Here is a 17,386-nt window from a genome sequence, read left to right as displayed (position 1 = left end):
TCCTGATTTTTGCCATGACTAATTCATGGCTGGAAAAATAGGGGGGGGGGGGGGGGGTGGGTGCCACATTGGGACAGCTCCCCCAGGCATTCCTGCCACCAGGGAGCTTTCCTCGGGGTGGGCTGAGAAGCGGATTAGCTGCCCCTTCTGCAGAGCTGGGCAGCCAATTAAAATTGTTAAGGCCCCTATTAGGGGCAATTTGGCAGCCTCACTGGCATTTTCCTACCAGCCGAGCAGCCCCGGCCACCTGTGGAGGAAGCCGGTTCAGTGGAGGCTGAGGGACCATCGGAGCCGGAGGCTGTAGGTCGCTAAGTGGGGGGGGCTGCGACTGGAACTGATCCAAAAGAAGGGGCCCATCCTGATTCACCTACCTGTCTAGATCCCAGTTATTTAGTGATGTGCCCTCATATTCCTCGACCTGCCGCAGCAGCGTCCACCTCTCCTGGTGGGGCTGCCAAGGCTCCAAAGCTGCCGGCTCTCTGGTTGGGCCCACAGTATTGGGACCCCACAAGGACAGCGAGCATGGAGGCAGCCATTGAGGAGGCTGCCTCCCAGAAGATTGCGATGCCAGTCTCACTGCCTGCAAGCGTGGGCTGAGGAACTCCATGAAGTCCCGACTTCGTGGTTTCGAAATCCACGGGAAAATTCTGCCCCATAGTTTTCCGCAAAACATACTAAAGACAGAATCACATCCTTCATTATACACTCTTTGATTTTTTTTTTCTTCACAGCACTTTCCATGATATTTTAAAAAATTTGGCTGCTATTTCTAACAAAGTACAAAATGATTCTGATCAATATGATTGTTTTTTAATTGGTGATAAATATAGAAACTGTTCTAATTGTATACTATAAACTCTGTTTGTGGGAAGCTACTAATATAAGATTAGTTTCTGTATGAAGGATATTTAACATGTGTTTTAACTGTATAATGTTTTCACTTTTTAAATTTAATTCACAGCTACACTTATTAAATGTTCTACATTATTTAATGTTCATTTAAACTATGTGTTCCATTTTAATCAGGTTGCTGGGATGGGTAATCTGCTTAAGGTCCTAACCAGGGAGATTGAAAACTATCCACATTTTTTCCTGGATTTTGAAAGTAAGTTGTACTGCCGGGCAGCAAAGGACTCTATAAGCCTAAGCTTCAGCTGTTTTAAATCAAACCCTTCACACAAAATGTGGTTGAGGAATAAAATCATTCACTTCTCCCAACAGAGCAAAGTTGATGGCATATTTCCCCTCAAAAGTCTTTAATATTCACCACATAGTGCATCTTTCTCTTCCCTTTCTTCTCTTTCAGGAACCAAATGGGGAATCTTCTAAAAGTTCTCACTTGCACAGAGTTTGATCAAGGGCCAAATTTTTTTCTTGACTTTGAAAGTGAGAATAGACTCTTGCTTGACTTTTACCATAAAACCACTCTGCATGTGCCTGTGGAATTGGGGTGTGAAAGGAACTAAAATGGTGTGGGTGTCTACAATACTGCACCTTCCCTAAATCTGTTCTCATATTTGGCATTTGCTTCACTATCTCTTGGCGCTCCAACCAAGGACAGTAATCGAGCTTCTAATATAAAAGGAACACAAAACGCAAAGTTTAGTGAAGGTGTGATTGTGGTTATGGTCATTTGATCTGGGAAGTTAATCCTACTCTGTTTTGCTAAAACTACCAGTTGGTTGTAGCCAATTAAAAGTCGCTTCCTTCATTAATTTAGGCATGTTTTCCCCATTGATTGGACATGCCATTTTAAACAGTTTATGTCTTTCACCCCCATTAAATAGCTTGCTATGTAGTGGATCCCATAGTAATTCAAAATGCTAATCTGTTGCTTAACTCAAAGACAGGTGTGTTTCATAATCTAACTGATTTTGTGAAATTCTGCACACTTTAAATTAGTATGACGATTTATATGTGGAAAAGTTTTGTATGTACACACAGGTCACTGCAGCTTATAAATTGGATAATGGTTTGTTGATGTACATTAGTCAGATTTTTTTAAATATATAGTAAATAGGTCATAGAAGTAGTGGTAGTAACATTTAGTTCCTTGCATGCCCCTTGGATGACACTATGCAATGCATGATTTTTCAACTAATTTCTAACTCTTACAGTACTGCATTATATAACTTGGGTTGACTTCTTAGAATATGTCCCTTTAAAAAAAAAAGCCAAAATATCTAATATCAGCGTGGAAAAATGTGTTCAACATATGGATCTGTGGTTCTTCACCATTTACTATTATATAATTAATCAAATTATTTTAGGGATGATGCATATCAATTTAATTGAAGCTTTGTGAAAACCTATTAGATGAGGTTTTTAATATACAGTTTCGATATCACTCAGTAAATATACATTTCAATTTAGTTGTGCTATTTGTCAGTACTTATTTGCAACAGGTTTGGATGTAAAATTTAGATTCCTATTAATTTTTCCACTCTGATTATGTGAACCTGCTAGTGATTGAATATTCCTGCATGATTTTAATAAACTTTGTTAGCTACGTACAGTATATGGTGATACTTTGCAGAAATTACTCATCACAGCATTTGTGGCTTGATGCTCTATACAATGTAGAGGGCTCATACTTTGATAGGGAAATGTACAGCTTATAAATGTACATATACTTAACAGGAATCTAACTGCTCTGTACTAACCCAATAAACTTCTCAAATTTTAGAGCATGTTGCCCCATTTTGTATTGAAATTGTATTTGCACATATTTTGCTTATTCACTTGTAAGCCACATCCATTGATACACTTTACTGGTCTCTAAAGCAATTCTAATACAATGATCAATTTCTTTCAATATTTGCAAAGCTTACTTTTTAAACCTCATTGCATGTAGCATTTGTTCAAATTGGATAAAAAAAGCAGAAAGGTGTTATTGGAATGACTTATCGAGTCTTCCTGCCTGCTACTTGGCACAATGAAAATTCCACTTAAACCTCAAGTCAACTTTTTAATGTTTTATGGGTGACATAACATTGATTATTTAAATATAAATCCGTATACTAACACATGCTGAGTTGCATTACTGGTAGATTTGTAAGGGTTGGGCTACTTCCTGAAATTGGCTTTAAAAATACAATTTTTGATATGGATTAACAAAATAAAAATGAATTAATCAACACAACATTGAAGACTTTGCAGGAAGCTTGATATTCTGGTATAAGTTAATGACAAGTTACTGATGAGGTTATTGCTTTTTATCTACCATAAGGGTGCAGGTTTGTTCCTAGGACAGGCCAAGGGTATGGTAGGAAAAAATGCATGCTGGGTTGGATGATGGTTCTGAGCCACACATGGAGTAGGTGTTACACAGTCTGTGTCCAAGGGGATGGTGGGAGGAAGTGGTGACCAGAGATTGGGGAAAGGAAGAGTTTGCGCAAGGTGGCAATTGAGGTGTTTTATATCAGTCACTTACCTTCTAATGTTATCTTGGGCTAGCAGATGTAATTGACAGGAACTGTCATGGTAGCTGAACTTTCTTTGTGGTATTTAATTGATTACAGTTCCCAGTCTCACCTAATTGAAAACAAATTTGCTTGTTTTATCAAATCTGGTAGGTTTAATAAGTCAGAAAAAATTAATAATGTAATTGGTGACATGAGGCAGTTAAGATGACTAGTAAAAGCGTTGGAAATTACAGACCTAGGCACAACATTTTTAATGGGGATTTTTAAAATTAGTTAAAAATGCTACCATTTTGTTTTATTAGATTAAGTTACTGCTCTATTTATATTCAGAGTTATCACCACATACTGTACACTATTACATACTGCAGACAGCAAAAATCTGAGCTGGCATCCAACATATTTCCTGAATATTTCCTTCCTGTCAATGTTGCTTGTGATCTGAAAAATTTCCCCTTTTAACATGTTAAAAGATGATGTGGCATTCATGGAAAAAAAAGTCTTCTAAGGTATTTAAGTGGCTTGGTAATACATATTTATAGTAACTAATTCTAACGATTTAGTATCCATTTCTAACTTTCTATAAGGGTGGTAAAACTGTGAAAGGACTGTTCAAATGTGGATTGTGGCTGGAGAGCTATACTGATGCCATTTCTGCAGGCTTGACTATCCTGCCCTCAAATGAGGTGGGCATGGGTTGGGGAAAATGTGCTATGGATTACTTTGTGGTAATTTGCACACAGCTGGCATTCTTTCTCACTGGTGTGAGTTGTCAGTCTAGGGACTAAAATAATTAGCACCATTCATTATCTCCAAACATTTGATAGTTTTTCAAGTGGAACATTACTGAAACTACCCTATGTATAATATATGCTAAATATTGACCAAAGAGTTACAATGAAGGGCAATGTTAGCTTCCAGTTGGAAAAATTCTAAATTATATTAGCTGGTTAACTCCACACAACTGTACATGGTTACCTCTTATAACAAGATTTTACAGTAAAGTTTCAGGCCCGTGTGCAGTCATCAGCTGCTGCAAAACAAGGCACACCATTTAAACACTCTGCTGAATTCAATCCAGTAAAAATATAATTAGTATAATTAGTTACTTCTGCCACAAATATGGCTTGGATCTTGTTGCATAACTTTAGTGCGAAAATGTGTACTTTAATTATTTAAATTTTTACAAATTTTGAAGTGAATGTAATAAAAACGTTAACATACACACTGTTGACTGAGAGGAATAAGACATTTTGTGAAAACTTAATGGGAATAATTTCTGACAAGTAGAGGTGTCTACTGACAGCTACATACCTTTGATTGAACAAAAGTTCTACCGTGCAGTTTCAGTAATCTAGACCTAGAGAAAAACTGCATCTATTTGATATATATTTATAAGGAAATGAAATATCAAAGGTGTATCTTTTTTTCTTTCCGACATTGGTGTCAGTAATGAATAGTGATTAATTCGTCTAAATTCATGTGAGGGAACGTTGATACTTAATGTTACGAGAAACTAATAATTTGCATTACCTGCATATCCTCATTAACTGAAAGATCCAGAGAGGTAGATTTGCATTTATTTTATACAAATGTGCATAATGTAAGTATTTAAAATTAGGTAGCAGCCATGTATACTCCAGGCTAGATTACTCTTTTACTAAATGCATGCTGTAGCATAACAGCATTTAATTCAAAAATCACTAAAGCATTCTTGTTGGAATCTGAGTGAATCTTACTCTTTATAAATTTATCTTAGTGTGAAATTAAATGTATAAGGAAACTTGCTTCATTTGACAGTTGCTACTTTTCATTTTTCATAGATGCGCAACCTACAGATGGAGAGCGAGAGATTTGGAACCAAGTGAATGCTGTGCTGCAGGATTCTGAAAGCATTCTAACTGAGCTGCAAGCTTATAAAGGAGCTGGACAAGAGATAAGAGATGTATGCCAACAGACCGTCATTCATTTAAGTGTTCATTCAACTTTGAGGGTGAAAGTGCAGAATGTTGATTTTGATTTCTGCAGATTAATTGCACCATTCTGCATTCATATATAGATCTGCATTTCTACAGAAAGTTATAGAATGAATTGGCTTTTTATTTGACTGACTTTAGAAAGTTATGCAGCCTGTTTAAAAATACTCATCATGTAATATGAAACATCTGAAGTACTATGGCTCCACAGAGAAATGTGATTAGAATTGTTTATCAATGATGTGCATCATAGAAAAACATTTCAAGTACTTTAAACTGGCAGTGTTCTTTTCAGGCATCTAATGTTTAGTTTAATGCTTTATAATGAACTAAAGTTCTATTGTTGGGAATAAAATGGTAATATGGCCCAGATTTTCAATTTAATATGAAAATTTAATGTTGACATGAAAAACAGTAAATGTTCTGTAAAGCTGGTACTATCATCTGGCATTTCAAGGTACACATCTTATAAAGTGTTGTCGCAAGTTTTAATAGCTACAAGTCCCAAAGTGTAATGTTGTGCGATATAACTTTTTCTATCCCCACCCTACCACAGGCAATTCAAAACCCTGGTGATGGTCAGCTGCAGGACAGAGCATGGAATTCGGTATGTCCACTAGTTGGGAGGCTTAAGAGATTCTATGAATTCTCTATAAGATTGGGTAAGCTTTTGAATTTTCTATTTTTTTTGTCTATACCAGTTAGGGAGGGAAGCTCAGCGTTACCTACTTTATTTATCTGATGCTACCTAGAATATCGCATTTACTTTGCAGAGTTGCCTCCGTTTGAAAACATGTCATCAGACACAACCCTATAAACCAAACTAAGTAACAACGCTGCTATTAGATACTCCGGAACTCGCCTGGAAAGCTGACACTAGTCGCACTTGAGTCAGGTTTCCATCTTGAGTCTGCAGGCAGATCTCTCAGTTCACCTATACAAGCCAACAATAAACTTTCAAGTTGCTAGTCTGTACGAGTCTTATTCCTGAAAGCAGGGGAATTCCTAACCAAATTCACAATTAAGCTGCGCCTGAGGTTCACATGTATCGTTGATTTAAAATTGTTTTGCTGACTTAACATTTTGCTGACCCAGCCAGGGGCGCAGTGGTTAGCACCGCAGCCTCACAGCTCCAGCGACCTGGGTTCAGTTCTGGGTCCTGCCTGTGCGGAGTTTGCAAGTTCTCCCTGTGACCGCGTGGGCTTCCGCTGGGTGCTCCGGTTTCCTCCCACAGCCAAAGACTTGCAGGTTGATAGGTAAATTGGCCATTGTAAATTGCCCCTAGTGTAGGTAGGTGGTGGGAGAATGGTGGGGATGTGGTAGAGAATATGGGATTAATGTAGGATTAGTATAAATGGGTGGTTGTTGGTCGGCACAGACTCGGTGGGCCTGAGGGCCTGTTTCAGTGCTGTATCTCTAAATAAATAAAAATAAATTTAAAAAATCTTCAGATGAACCAATCTCGTGTCAATGCAGTGTTTCATTGTTGCTAGATCTGTCCAAACTGGAGCTTTGGATTACCTGGTTTCTGCAAATCATGGCAATTGCTGAAACTCATTTCATTATAATTGCTTAGTTTTAGTTTGTAGTTAGAAAATGCCATCTCCTTTTATTACTTTTTTATGTTCTCAATACAGAAAAAGCGTTGCAAAGTCTTTTGGAGTCTTTGACCTATCCGCCTTACACACCAACGCAACATCTGGAACGCGAGCAAGCTCTAGCCAAACAATTTGCAGAAATTCTGCATTTTACACTCCGCTTTGATGAGCTGAAGGTCAGAAACTCAAATTTACCTGTGATTTTCTTTTTTACTAAGTGCAAAAATAATGTTAAATTACAACACCGTTTTGCTTTCTGTCCTAGATGAAAAATCCAGCCATCCAGAATGACTTTAGTTATTACAGACGGACAATTAGTCGTAACAGAATTAACAATATGCATGTGAGTAGAGTCTCTTATAGGCCAAGATGTAATTAGTTAAATAGGTTTACAGGACTTTAAATTTAATCTATGCTCTTTTTTTCTGCTTTGAACAGTTAGATGCTGAGAATGAAGTAAACAATGAAATGGCCAACAGAATGTCCTTATTTTACGCAGAAGCTACGCCAATGCTAAAAACATTAAGTGATGCAACAACCAAGTTTGTATCAGAGGTATGTATGCCTGATCAATTAGAATTAGAACATTACAGCGCAGTACAGGCCCTTCGGCCCTCGATGTTGCACCGACCTGTGAAACCATCTGACCTACACTATTCCATTTTCATCCATATGTCTATCCAATGACCACTTAAATGCCCTTAAAGTTGGCGAGTCTACTACTGTTGCAGGCAGGGCGTTCCACACCCCGACTACTCTCTGAGTAAAGAAACTACCTGTAACATCTGTCCTATATCTAACACCCCTCAACTTAAAGCTATGTCCCCTCGTGTTTGCCATCACCATCCGAGGAAAAAGACTCACTATCCACCCTATCTAACCCTCTGATTATCTTATATGTCTCTATTAAGTCACCTCTCCTCCTCCTTCTCTCCAACGAAAACAACCTCAAGTCCCTCAGCCTTTCCTCGTAAGACCTTCCCTCCATACCAGGCAACATCCTAGTAAATCTCCTCTGCACCCTTTCCAAAGCTTCCACATCCTTCCGATAATGCGGTGACCAGAACTGCACGCAATACTCCAGGTGCGGCCTCACCAGAGTTTTGTACAGCTGCAGCATGACCTCGTGGCTCCGAAACTCGATCCCCCTACTAAGAAAAGCTAACACACCATATGCCTTCTGAACAGCCCTATTAACCTGGGTAGCAACTTTCAGGGATTTATGTACCTGGACACCAAGATCTCTCTGTTCATCTACACTACCAAGAATCTTCCCATTAGCCCAGTACTCTGCATTCCTGTTACTCCTTCCAAAGTGAATCACCTCACACTTTTCTGCATTAAACTCCATTTGCCATCTCTCAGCCCAGCTCTGCAGCCTATCTATGTCCCTCTGCACCCTACAACATCCTTCGGCACTATCCACAACTCCACCGACCTTCGTGTCATCCGCAAATTTACTAACCCACCCTTCTACACCCTCTTCCAGGTCATTTATAAAAATGACAAACAGCAGTGGCCCCAAAACAGATCCTTGCGGTACACCACTAGTAACTAAACTCCAGGATGAACATTTGCCATCAACCACCACCCTCTGTCTTCCTTCAGCTAGCCAATTTCTGATCCAAAGCTCTAAATCACCTTCAACCCCATACTTCCGTATTTTCTGCAATAGCCTACCGTGGGGAACCTTATCAAACGCCTTACTGAAATCCATATACACCACATCCGCAGCTTTACCCTCATCCACCTGTTTGGTCACCTTCTCGAAAAACTCAATAAGGTTTGTGAGGCATGACCTACCCTTCACAAAACCGTGCTGACTATCGCTAATGAACTTATTCTTTTCAAGATGATTATAAATCCTGTCTCTTATAACCTTTTCCAACATTTTACCTACAACCGAAGTAAGGCTCACAGGTCTATAATTACCAGGGCTGTCTCTACTCCCCTTCTTGAACAAGGGGACAACATTTGCTCTCCTCCAGTCTTCCGGCACTATTCCTGTCGACAATGACGACATAAAGATCAAGGACAAAGGCTCTGCAATCTCCTCCCTGGCTTCCCAGAGAATCCTAGGATAAATCCCATCTGGCCCAGGGGACTTATCTATTTTCACACTTTCCAAAATTGCTAACACCTCCTCCTTGTGAACCTCAATCCCATCTAGCCTAGTAGTCTGAATCTCAGTATTCTCCTCGACAACATTTTCTTTCTCTACTGTAAATACTGACGAAAAATATTCATTTAACGCTTCCCTTATCTCCTCTGATTCCACACACAACTTCCCACTACTATCCTTGATTGGCCCTAATCTAACTCTAGTCATTCTTTTATTCCTGATATACCTATAGAAAGCCTTAGGGTTTTCCTTGATCCTATCCGCCAATGACTTCTCGTGTCCTCTCCTTGCTCTTCTTAGCTCTCCCTTTAGATCCTTCCTGGCTAGCTTGTAACTCTCAAGCGCCCTAACTGAGCCTTCACGTCTCATCCTAACATAAGCCGCTGCCTTCCTCTTGACAAGCGCTTCAACTTCTTTAGTAAACCACGGCTCCCTCGCTCGACAACTTCCTCCCTGCCTGACAGGTACATACTTATCAAGGACACGCAGTAGCTGCTCCTTGAATAAGCTCCACATTTCGATTGTGCCCATCCCCTGCAGTTTCCTTCCCCATCCTACGCATCCTAAATCTTGCCTAATCGCATCATAATTTCCTTTCCCCCAGCTATAATTCTTGCCCTGCGGTATATACCTGTCCCTGCCCATCGCTAAGGTAAACCTAACCGAATTGTGATCACTATCACCAAAGTGCTCACCTACATCTAAATCTAACACCTGGCCGGGTTCATTACCCAGTACCAAATTCAATGTGGCATCGCCCCTGGTTGGCCTGTCTACATACTGTGTCAGAAAACTGGACTTATTTGTGATTTACAAAGAACAGTACAGCACAGGAACAGGCCATTCGGCCATCCAAGCCTGCGCCGATCTTGATGCCTGTCTAAACTAAAACCTTCTGCACTTCCGGGGACCGTATCCTTCTATTCCCATCCTATTCATGTATTTGTCAAGATGCCTCTTAAACACCATTATCGTACCTGCTTCCACCACCTCCCCCGGCAGCAAGTTCCAGGCACTCACCACCCTCTGTGTAAAGAGTTTGCCTCGCACATCCCCTCTAAACTTTGCCCCTCGCACCTTAAACCTATGTCCCCTAGTAACTGACTCTTCCACCCTGGGAAAAAGCTTCTGACTATCCACTCTGTCCATGCCACTCATAACTTTGTAAACCTGTATCATGTCGCCCCTCCACCTCCGTCGTTCCAGTGAAAACAATCCGTGTTTATCCAGCCTCACCTCATAGCCAATGCCCTCCAGACCAGGCAACATCCTGGTTGACCTCTTCTGTACCCTCTCCAAAGCCTCCACGTCCTTCTGGTAGTGTGGCGACCAGAATTGCACGCAATATTCCAAGTGTGGCCTAACTAAGGTTCTGTACAGCTGCAGCATGACTTGCCAATTTTTATACTCTCTGCCCCAACCGATGAAGGCAAGCATGCCGTATGCCTTCTTGACTACCTTATCCACATGTGTTGACACTTTCAGTGACCTGCGGACCTGGATGCCCAGATCTCTCTGCCTGTCAATACTCCTAAGGGTTCTGCAATTTACTGTATACTTCCCACCTGTATTAGATCTTCCAAAATGCATTACCTCACATTTGTCCGGATTAAACTCCATCTGCCATTTCTCCGCCCAAATCTCCAACCGATCTATATCCTGCTGTATCCTCTGACAATCCTCATCACTATCCGCAACTCCACCAACCTTTGTGTCGTCTGCAAACTTACTAATCAGACCAGCTACATTTTCCTCCAAATCATTTATATATACTACAAACGGCAAAGTCCCAGCACTGATCCCTGTGGAACACCACTAGTCACATATCTCCATTCAGAAAAGCACCCTTTCACTGATACCCTCTGTCTTCTATGACCGAGCCAGTTCTGTATCCATCTTGCCAGCTCATCTCTGATCCCATGTGACTTCAACTTTTTTACCAGTCTGCCATGAGGGACCTTGTCAAAGGCTTTACTGAAGTCCATATAGATAACATCCACTGCCCTTCCTTCATCAGTCACCTTCATCACTTCCTCAAAAAACTCAATCAAGTTAGTGAGACACGATCTCCCCTTCACAAAACCATGCTGCCTCTCGCTAATAAGTTCATTTGTTTTCAAATTTAGTAATAATTATCTTATTTTAGATCATTATCTCATCTGAAATTAACAGTGCTTTGGTAGGTGTAGGGGAATGAGTTTTTTTATCCACAGGAAGAGGAACTATGCAACTATTCTGAACGTCAGATAACATTAAGGCACCATACCTCCAGGTGGCACACTAGATTGCTGCACCAGGGTGTAGTTGAGTGAAAGTTTTTCATGTGTAGGAAAGCAAGAGAAACAATCGAGATAATTCCCAGAAAGAGGAATAAAGAGTGAATTCATGGATAAGCTATTTAAGTTTGCTCTTCAGAACTTTTCGGTCGTCAATAACAAAATGGTATAGAAGATCACTCACCCAGGAAACATTGTAGGGTGTGAAGGAACCTCAATGGGGAATATAAATGAAAGTGTTGAGAATGTATGGTACTCCCCAAACTCGATATTACTTATAATAGTTTAAAAGATACAAATTCAATTAGTATAACTGCATAAATAAACTTTTTTTAAATTTGTAAATCTACTTAAAAAAAAAAATCTGTTAAACTGCAATACATTTATGTAACCTGGATGTTCATTCGAGTTAACATTCCTAGTATTTTTAGCTGTATCTATTCTAAATTCTAGTTACTTAGAGAGGTAATGCTATTTTCTACTGTTAGTTTAGTTTAGTTTCGAGATACAGCACTGAAACAGGCCCTTCGGCCCACCAAGTCTGTGCCGACCATCAACCACCCATTTGTACTAATCCTACACTAATCCCATATTGCTACCACATCCCCACCTGTCCCTATATTTCCCTACCACCTATCTATACTAGGGGTAATTTATAATGGCCAATTTACCTACCAGCCTGCAAGTCTTTTGGCTTGTCGGAGGAAACTGGAGCACCCGGAGAAAACCCACGCAGACACAGGGAGAACTTGCAAACTCCACACAGGCAGTACCCAGAATTGAACCCGGGTCGCTGGAGCTGTGAGGCTGCGGTGCTAACCACTGCGCCACTGTGCTGCCCTGTGTTATATGTTTCTGTGTATCCTACAAGGCTGTAGTGCACAGGCGCCTGTCTGTGGGAATTGACATATGTCAATGAAAAAGAAAGTGCTTACAGTTAAAAAGCACTGTTCACATGCTCAGGATGCCCAAAAATGCCTCACAGCCAATCAAGTACTTTTATAGTGTATTCATTGTTATGTAGGAAAACAAAGCAGTTGGATTGCACACAGCAGAGCCAACACGCAGCAGTGAGTTAGACCATCAGATCATCAATTTTTAGCCATAGTGATGGTTGAGGGATTACTCTCGGCCAGAAGAGCTCCCCTGTATTTCTTTTGCATCCACCTGAGCAGCCAGGTAGGTCTTTGTTTTAACATCCATACAATAGCACCGTCAACAGTACTGCCCCTAAGTGTCGGCCTAAATTACACACTAAACTTCTAGAGTGGAGCTTGAATCTACAGCCCTCTGAGCCAGTCAGGAGTATTACCCTTGAGCCTAGGTGGCAATAAGCTTAATTTGTTATCGCCAATGCTTTTCTGTGTGTCCGCTCTCTTTGTAAATCACTTTCAAGCATCATACAAAGAACCCACAGATAATTTCAGGCCTGCTAGATCTTTTACTGGCTGCTTTTTGGTCAGATTCTTCTATTGTATTTTAATCCTCATTAAATCTCCAGTGTAAAGAAGTAGGAAAGATATTGGTCTGGATTTTGCAGTAAAGATAATGGTGAGGCACTCGCCATTATTGGAGATAAATTGATACAACAACTTTGGGCATTGACAAATGTGCAATTAAACATGCAAATCAAGCAGTTGATGTCCTAATTCCCTGCTCCTCCACAACTTCAGTACACCAGTACCTTGCCGAGACTTGGTATAGACATAGAATACTGTGAAGATTGCCATGCTGGAAATCTTCTTCCTTACACATGCCCCTGGATTGTAATAATTTCCCCATCAATCAGAACATGGGCAGCACTTGCAAAGCTTTGATATGTCATCAAAGTACTGCTTTGGATAAAATTAACTTAATGATGTTATCTAATGTTAACATTATCGGCTGCATGTTTGTAAGAGGTTATTTGTAGCTGAGAGAATTACACATATGAAGGACTTGTCAGACTCATTACAATAAAGACAGGTTCTGTTTGTTTGATCTTAATGACCAGCATTGGACTACTTTTTAAATCAGAACTAGAATTTCAGTATATCCACTGTTTGTTTGTTTCCATTCCATCCTGGTAGAATTTCTATCTTCCAGTGAAAATCATAAATTTATTTTAGTCCATCACATCTGTCATTTTTCTTATGTCTGTTAGGTCTCAGTTGAAAATAGAAAATTGAAAATCTTAGCCATAGCTGTTCAACATGTGCTCAGGGTATATTGGACCAAAGTCAAAACTGCACCTGCTGTCCCCCAAAATGGATAAAATCAAAATGTTGGGTATCTATAATGATTCCGTCTGACTCAACGTAATGGAGAATTAATTATTTTGGCTGTCTGTAGCTGTTGATAAAGTAATATGGAAAGCTGAGTTCCACAATGGTCAGTGGATGCTTCTCTTAATATTGCACAATATTCAGGACTGTAGGTGGACTCTTGTGTTTTAAAATGTAATTGTTTATTTTTCTATATTTTAGAACAAGACTCTGCCTATAGAAAATACAACTGATTGTTTAAGTACAATGGCTAGCGTATGCAAAGTCATGCTGGAAACACCGTAAGTATGATCCAGAAATAGGGGGCTGAATTTAGTGCGGCCGTTTGGAGTGGGAATGATAGCGTGGGGGGGGTGGGGCAGAGAATCACGTCTGAAGCATTCGCCCAGAAATCTGGTGTCGTGATGTCGGTTCCGGCCTCAGTTAGAGGTGGGAAAGCACCAAGGCAGCATTACCGCCCCAGTACAGCAGGAATGTAATTTAAATTACTGAATGCTTACTTTTAATACATTTGCATTTAATACATCGCGATTCAAAAAGGAACACAATAACTAGGAGTCGGAGTAAACCATATGGCCCATTGAGCCTGCTCTGCCATTCAGAACGATCATGGCTGATCTTAGGATTCAACTCCATTTGCCCGTCCACTTGCCATGTCCCCTGATTCCCTGACGGACTTGGGATTAAGAAGACAGCAAGCAGCCATCACGTGACTTCGACTCCCAGTGGTTAAAAGCTGGCGGCACTGGGTTTCGTGCGCTCTGCAGGGAGTGGTTAGGATTTAGGTACTTTGCAAGGGGAAGGGGCTTCGGTTTGGGTGGCTGTATTGGGTGACCAAACTGTTGGATGAGATGTTTGGTTGCCCATACTGCTGGATGAGAGAGTTGGCTGTCAGCAAGGGTGGGCACTGAGGGCCAACAGGGAAGGGAGTCAGCTGGGAGGAGTGGCAAAAGCTCAGTTGCCAAGGCAGGGTCATCTCTGCACTGATAGAGCTCTGTCGGTCCACAGGTCACCTGGCATGTGTCTAATAAACAGGGGCAGTATTTTATGCTCTCCCCCAGGAGGTGGGGAGGTCCATGGTGGAATGGTCCACGGATGGTCTTCCCGCCTCGCCACCAAATGAGGCCCTTAAGGGGTGATTAATGCCCAATTAAGGTATTAACCGAGCGTCAGGCAGGCCCATTTCCACGCCGAGCAGGACATGCAAACACGTGCGGGGTTGTTCGTGGTCTCTTGGGAATCTTGCGGGGGGGGATGGGGGTGGTGGTGTTCTCTCATTCAAAGACACTCAGTGCCTGACTGAGGGACCAGTATTGGGAAGGGAAGGCCCACTGAGAGCCACCCTGCCCTTGCTGTGGCCCCCCCTACACCCTCCTCCCCAAGACCCACACCCTGCGAAACCTTTCCTGCCATCACTTACTTCTGGCCTCGGTCACTCCGCGTAACTGGGCCTCCAGTGTGTGCCATTGCGGCAGCAGCCACCATCTACCCAGTGGTGCTGCTGAGCAAAAGAGCTGCTGGCTTCTGATTGGTTGGCAGCTGTCGGCGGGCGAACCCCTGTCCCCGGGGTCCTGATCGCAGGAAAGGCCCCCTGGTGACCTCTCAAGTGCCAGATTGGCTCATGATACAATAGGTCTTCACCAAAAAAAGCAGCACGGGTCTCTCACCGGCTTTCCTGCCAATGGCCGAGATCCCCGTCGCCTCCATAAAATTCCCCCATAGGCGTGATACGGCATCTCAGACAGAGGGATTACCAAGAGGCAGCTGTGCCTGCCTGTGAAGCTCCACAATGACAGCAGCAGCAACCAGCGAGGCCCAGAAAGGCCCACATACCCCAGTGTGTGTACCGGACTTGAATCAGTTCACTCCAAATGTCCAAGCAGCATTATCAGCAAAGACTGCGGCTTTCCAGGCTGACCATCACTGACTTATGCGCCCTGCTGCAGGATGAGTTGCAACCTACGGGATTTGAGGGTTGCCCAATGCCACTGGCACTGAAGATCAGAGTGGCGCTAAACTACTACACATCTGGATTTTTATAGGGATCCACTGGGGACATGTGTGGAGTCTCCCAGGCAGCAGCCCACCGCTGCATCAAGGAGGTGACCAATGCTCTGTTCAAGAGGACTGGCAACAATGTGCGCCACCCAACCGGCCGTGATAGTCTGGCAGAGAGGGCCATTGGATTTGGGAAAAATGCTGTATTCCTCCAGGTGCAAGGTGTGAAAGACTGTACATGTGGCCATCAAGACTCCAATGGACCAGCCAGCCGCCTTCATCAACAAGAAGGGCTTTCGTTCCATCAGTGTTCAATTGGTCTGCGACCACTGTAAACATTTCCTGCAGGTGTGTGCCCACTTCCCGGGAATTAGCCACGACATCTACATACTTTGACAGTCCCATGTGTAGCAGCTTTTCCAGCCCGTGCTCACCTTCAGGGATGGATTCACGGGGACAAGGGCTGCTAATTGAAGACTTGGCTACTCACACCTGTGAGGAACCCTCCCTATGCAATGGAGGACAGGTACAACACTTGCCATGGCTCCACCCAAGTCCCCATCGAGCTGGCCCATTGGGCTGCTGAAGGTGAGATTCTGGTGCCTTGATCGATCCGGCGGAGCCCTGCAGTATTTCTCAGCGAAGGTCTCGTGTACCTTGGTGGTCTGCTGTACTCTACACAATCTAGATTGAGGAGGGGGGAGGCCTTGCATGATCATGAGATGTCTGAGCGACACTCCCCAATGACCAGGAGGATGTGGAGGAGGGAGATGAGCAGGTAGCACTGGATATTGAAGCCCTCGCAGGAGTCCAGGCAGATTGAGCAATGGGCCATGGAGGCAAGAGACAATCTCATACTTACCCGCTTCCAGCCGCCCTGATGTCCACCCAGAGAAAAAACAATAAAGACTCACTTAAAAGCATGCAGTCTGTCGCCTCCTTTCTATTTGTGTTCCATGCCTTCTGCCCAGCTGAACCAACCGCTAGTGCCCATGGGAGATCATATTTAAATGAGGGCTGTGCCTACATTGGCATTTCACTATGGGGGAAAGGTGAAGTCAGCATCTCACGATTAATGCATGGTAAAAATCACTTTTACACAATGAAGGTTAATGGCTTGAACAAAAGAACTAGATGATGCAGCACATGGGGAGATGTTGGCGTAGTCGTAATGTTGCTAAACTAATAATACAGTAATACACGGCAGTTGGTGGAATTTGAATTCAACTAATTAATAAATTCTTTTGGTAATAAAAGAAATTGAAAGCTAGTCTCAGTAATGGTACCTTGAAACTATCTTCGATTGTCGTAAAAACCCACCCGATTCGCTAATGCCTTTCGGGAAGGAAATCAGCCTTCCTTACCTGGTCTGGCCTACATGTAACTCTAGATTCACAGCTATGTAGTTGACTCTTAACTGGCCTCTGAAATTTCTGGGTCCACCACTGGGACTTGCAGCGGGCTCACTAAATTCAGGCTAGGATATATTTTATATTTTCAAATTATTGTGGCATCTCTGTTGATTCATCTTCCTAATAGACGTGAGATCACTAAAAGAGAAACTATGTGAATAGCTGTGCACTGATGACTGACAGATATTTTATACATCTCCCAAAAATCATCTCACAGAGAGGACCTGAAGTGCAGCGACATGTACAGATAATTATTCTAGCCTTTTTGACTATTTTGTTCTGTATATTCCAGGAGTGTACTAATAGCATGTGGGCTGT

At 42.2% G+C, this 17,386-nt stretch overlaps 1 protein-coding gene across 7 annotated transcripts in view; it reads left to right on the top strand.

The window, feature by feature from the left end:
- LOC137356928 (CYFIP-related Rac1 interactor A) overlaps positions 1-17,386 on the top strand; it is a 265,894-nt gene that overhangs the window by 238,869 nt on the left and 9,639 nt on the right. For all 7 annotated transcript variants that reach the window (XM_068022838.1, XM_068022813.1, XM_068022804.1 and 4 more), the window contains 7 exons: positions 1,027-1,105; positions 5,246-5,367; positions 5,955-6,060; positions 7,036-7,172; positions 7,262-7,339; positions 7,435-7,551; positions 13,860-13,939. In XM_068022838.1, the coding sequence (XP_067878939.1) occupies positions 1,036-1,105; positions 5,246-5,367; positions 5,955-6,060; positions 7,036-7,172; positions 7,262-7,339; positions 7,435-7,551; positions 13,860-13,939 (710 nt within the window). In that variant the 5' untranslated portion in view covers positions 1,027-1,035. The remainder of the gene's footprint in view (positions 1-1,026; positions 1,106-5,245; positions 5,368-5,954; positions 6,061-7,035; positions 7,173-7,261; positions 7,340-7,434; positions 7,552-13,859; positions 13,940-17,386) is intronic.

Source organism: Heterodontus francisci, chromosome 3 (genome assembly GCF_036365525.1).
Source record: "Heterodontus francisci isolate sHetFra1 chromosome 3, sHetFra1.hap1, whole genome shotgun sequence".
In the NCBI taxonomy this organism is placed as follows: domain Eukaryota; kingdom Metazoa; phylum Chordata; class Chondrichthyes; order Heterodontiformes; family Heterodontidae; genus Heterodontus; species Heterodontus francisci.
Note: the sequence above shows the minus strand (reverse complement) of the source record. Positions and strands in the feature narration are given on the sequence as shown.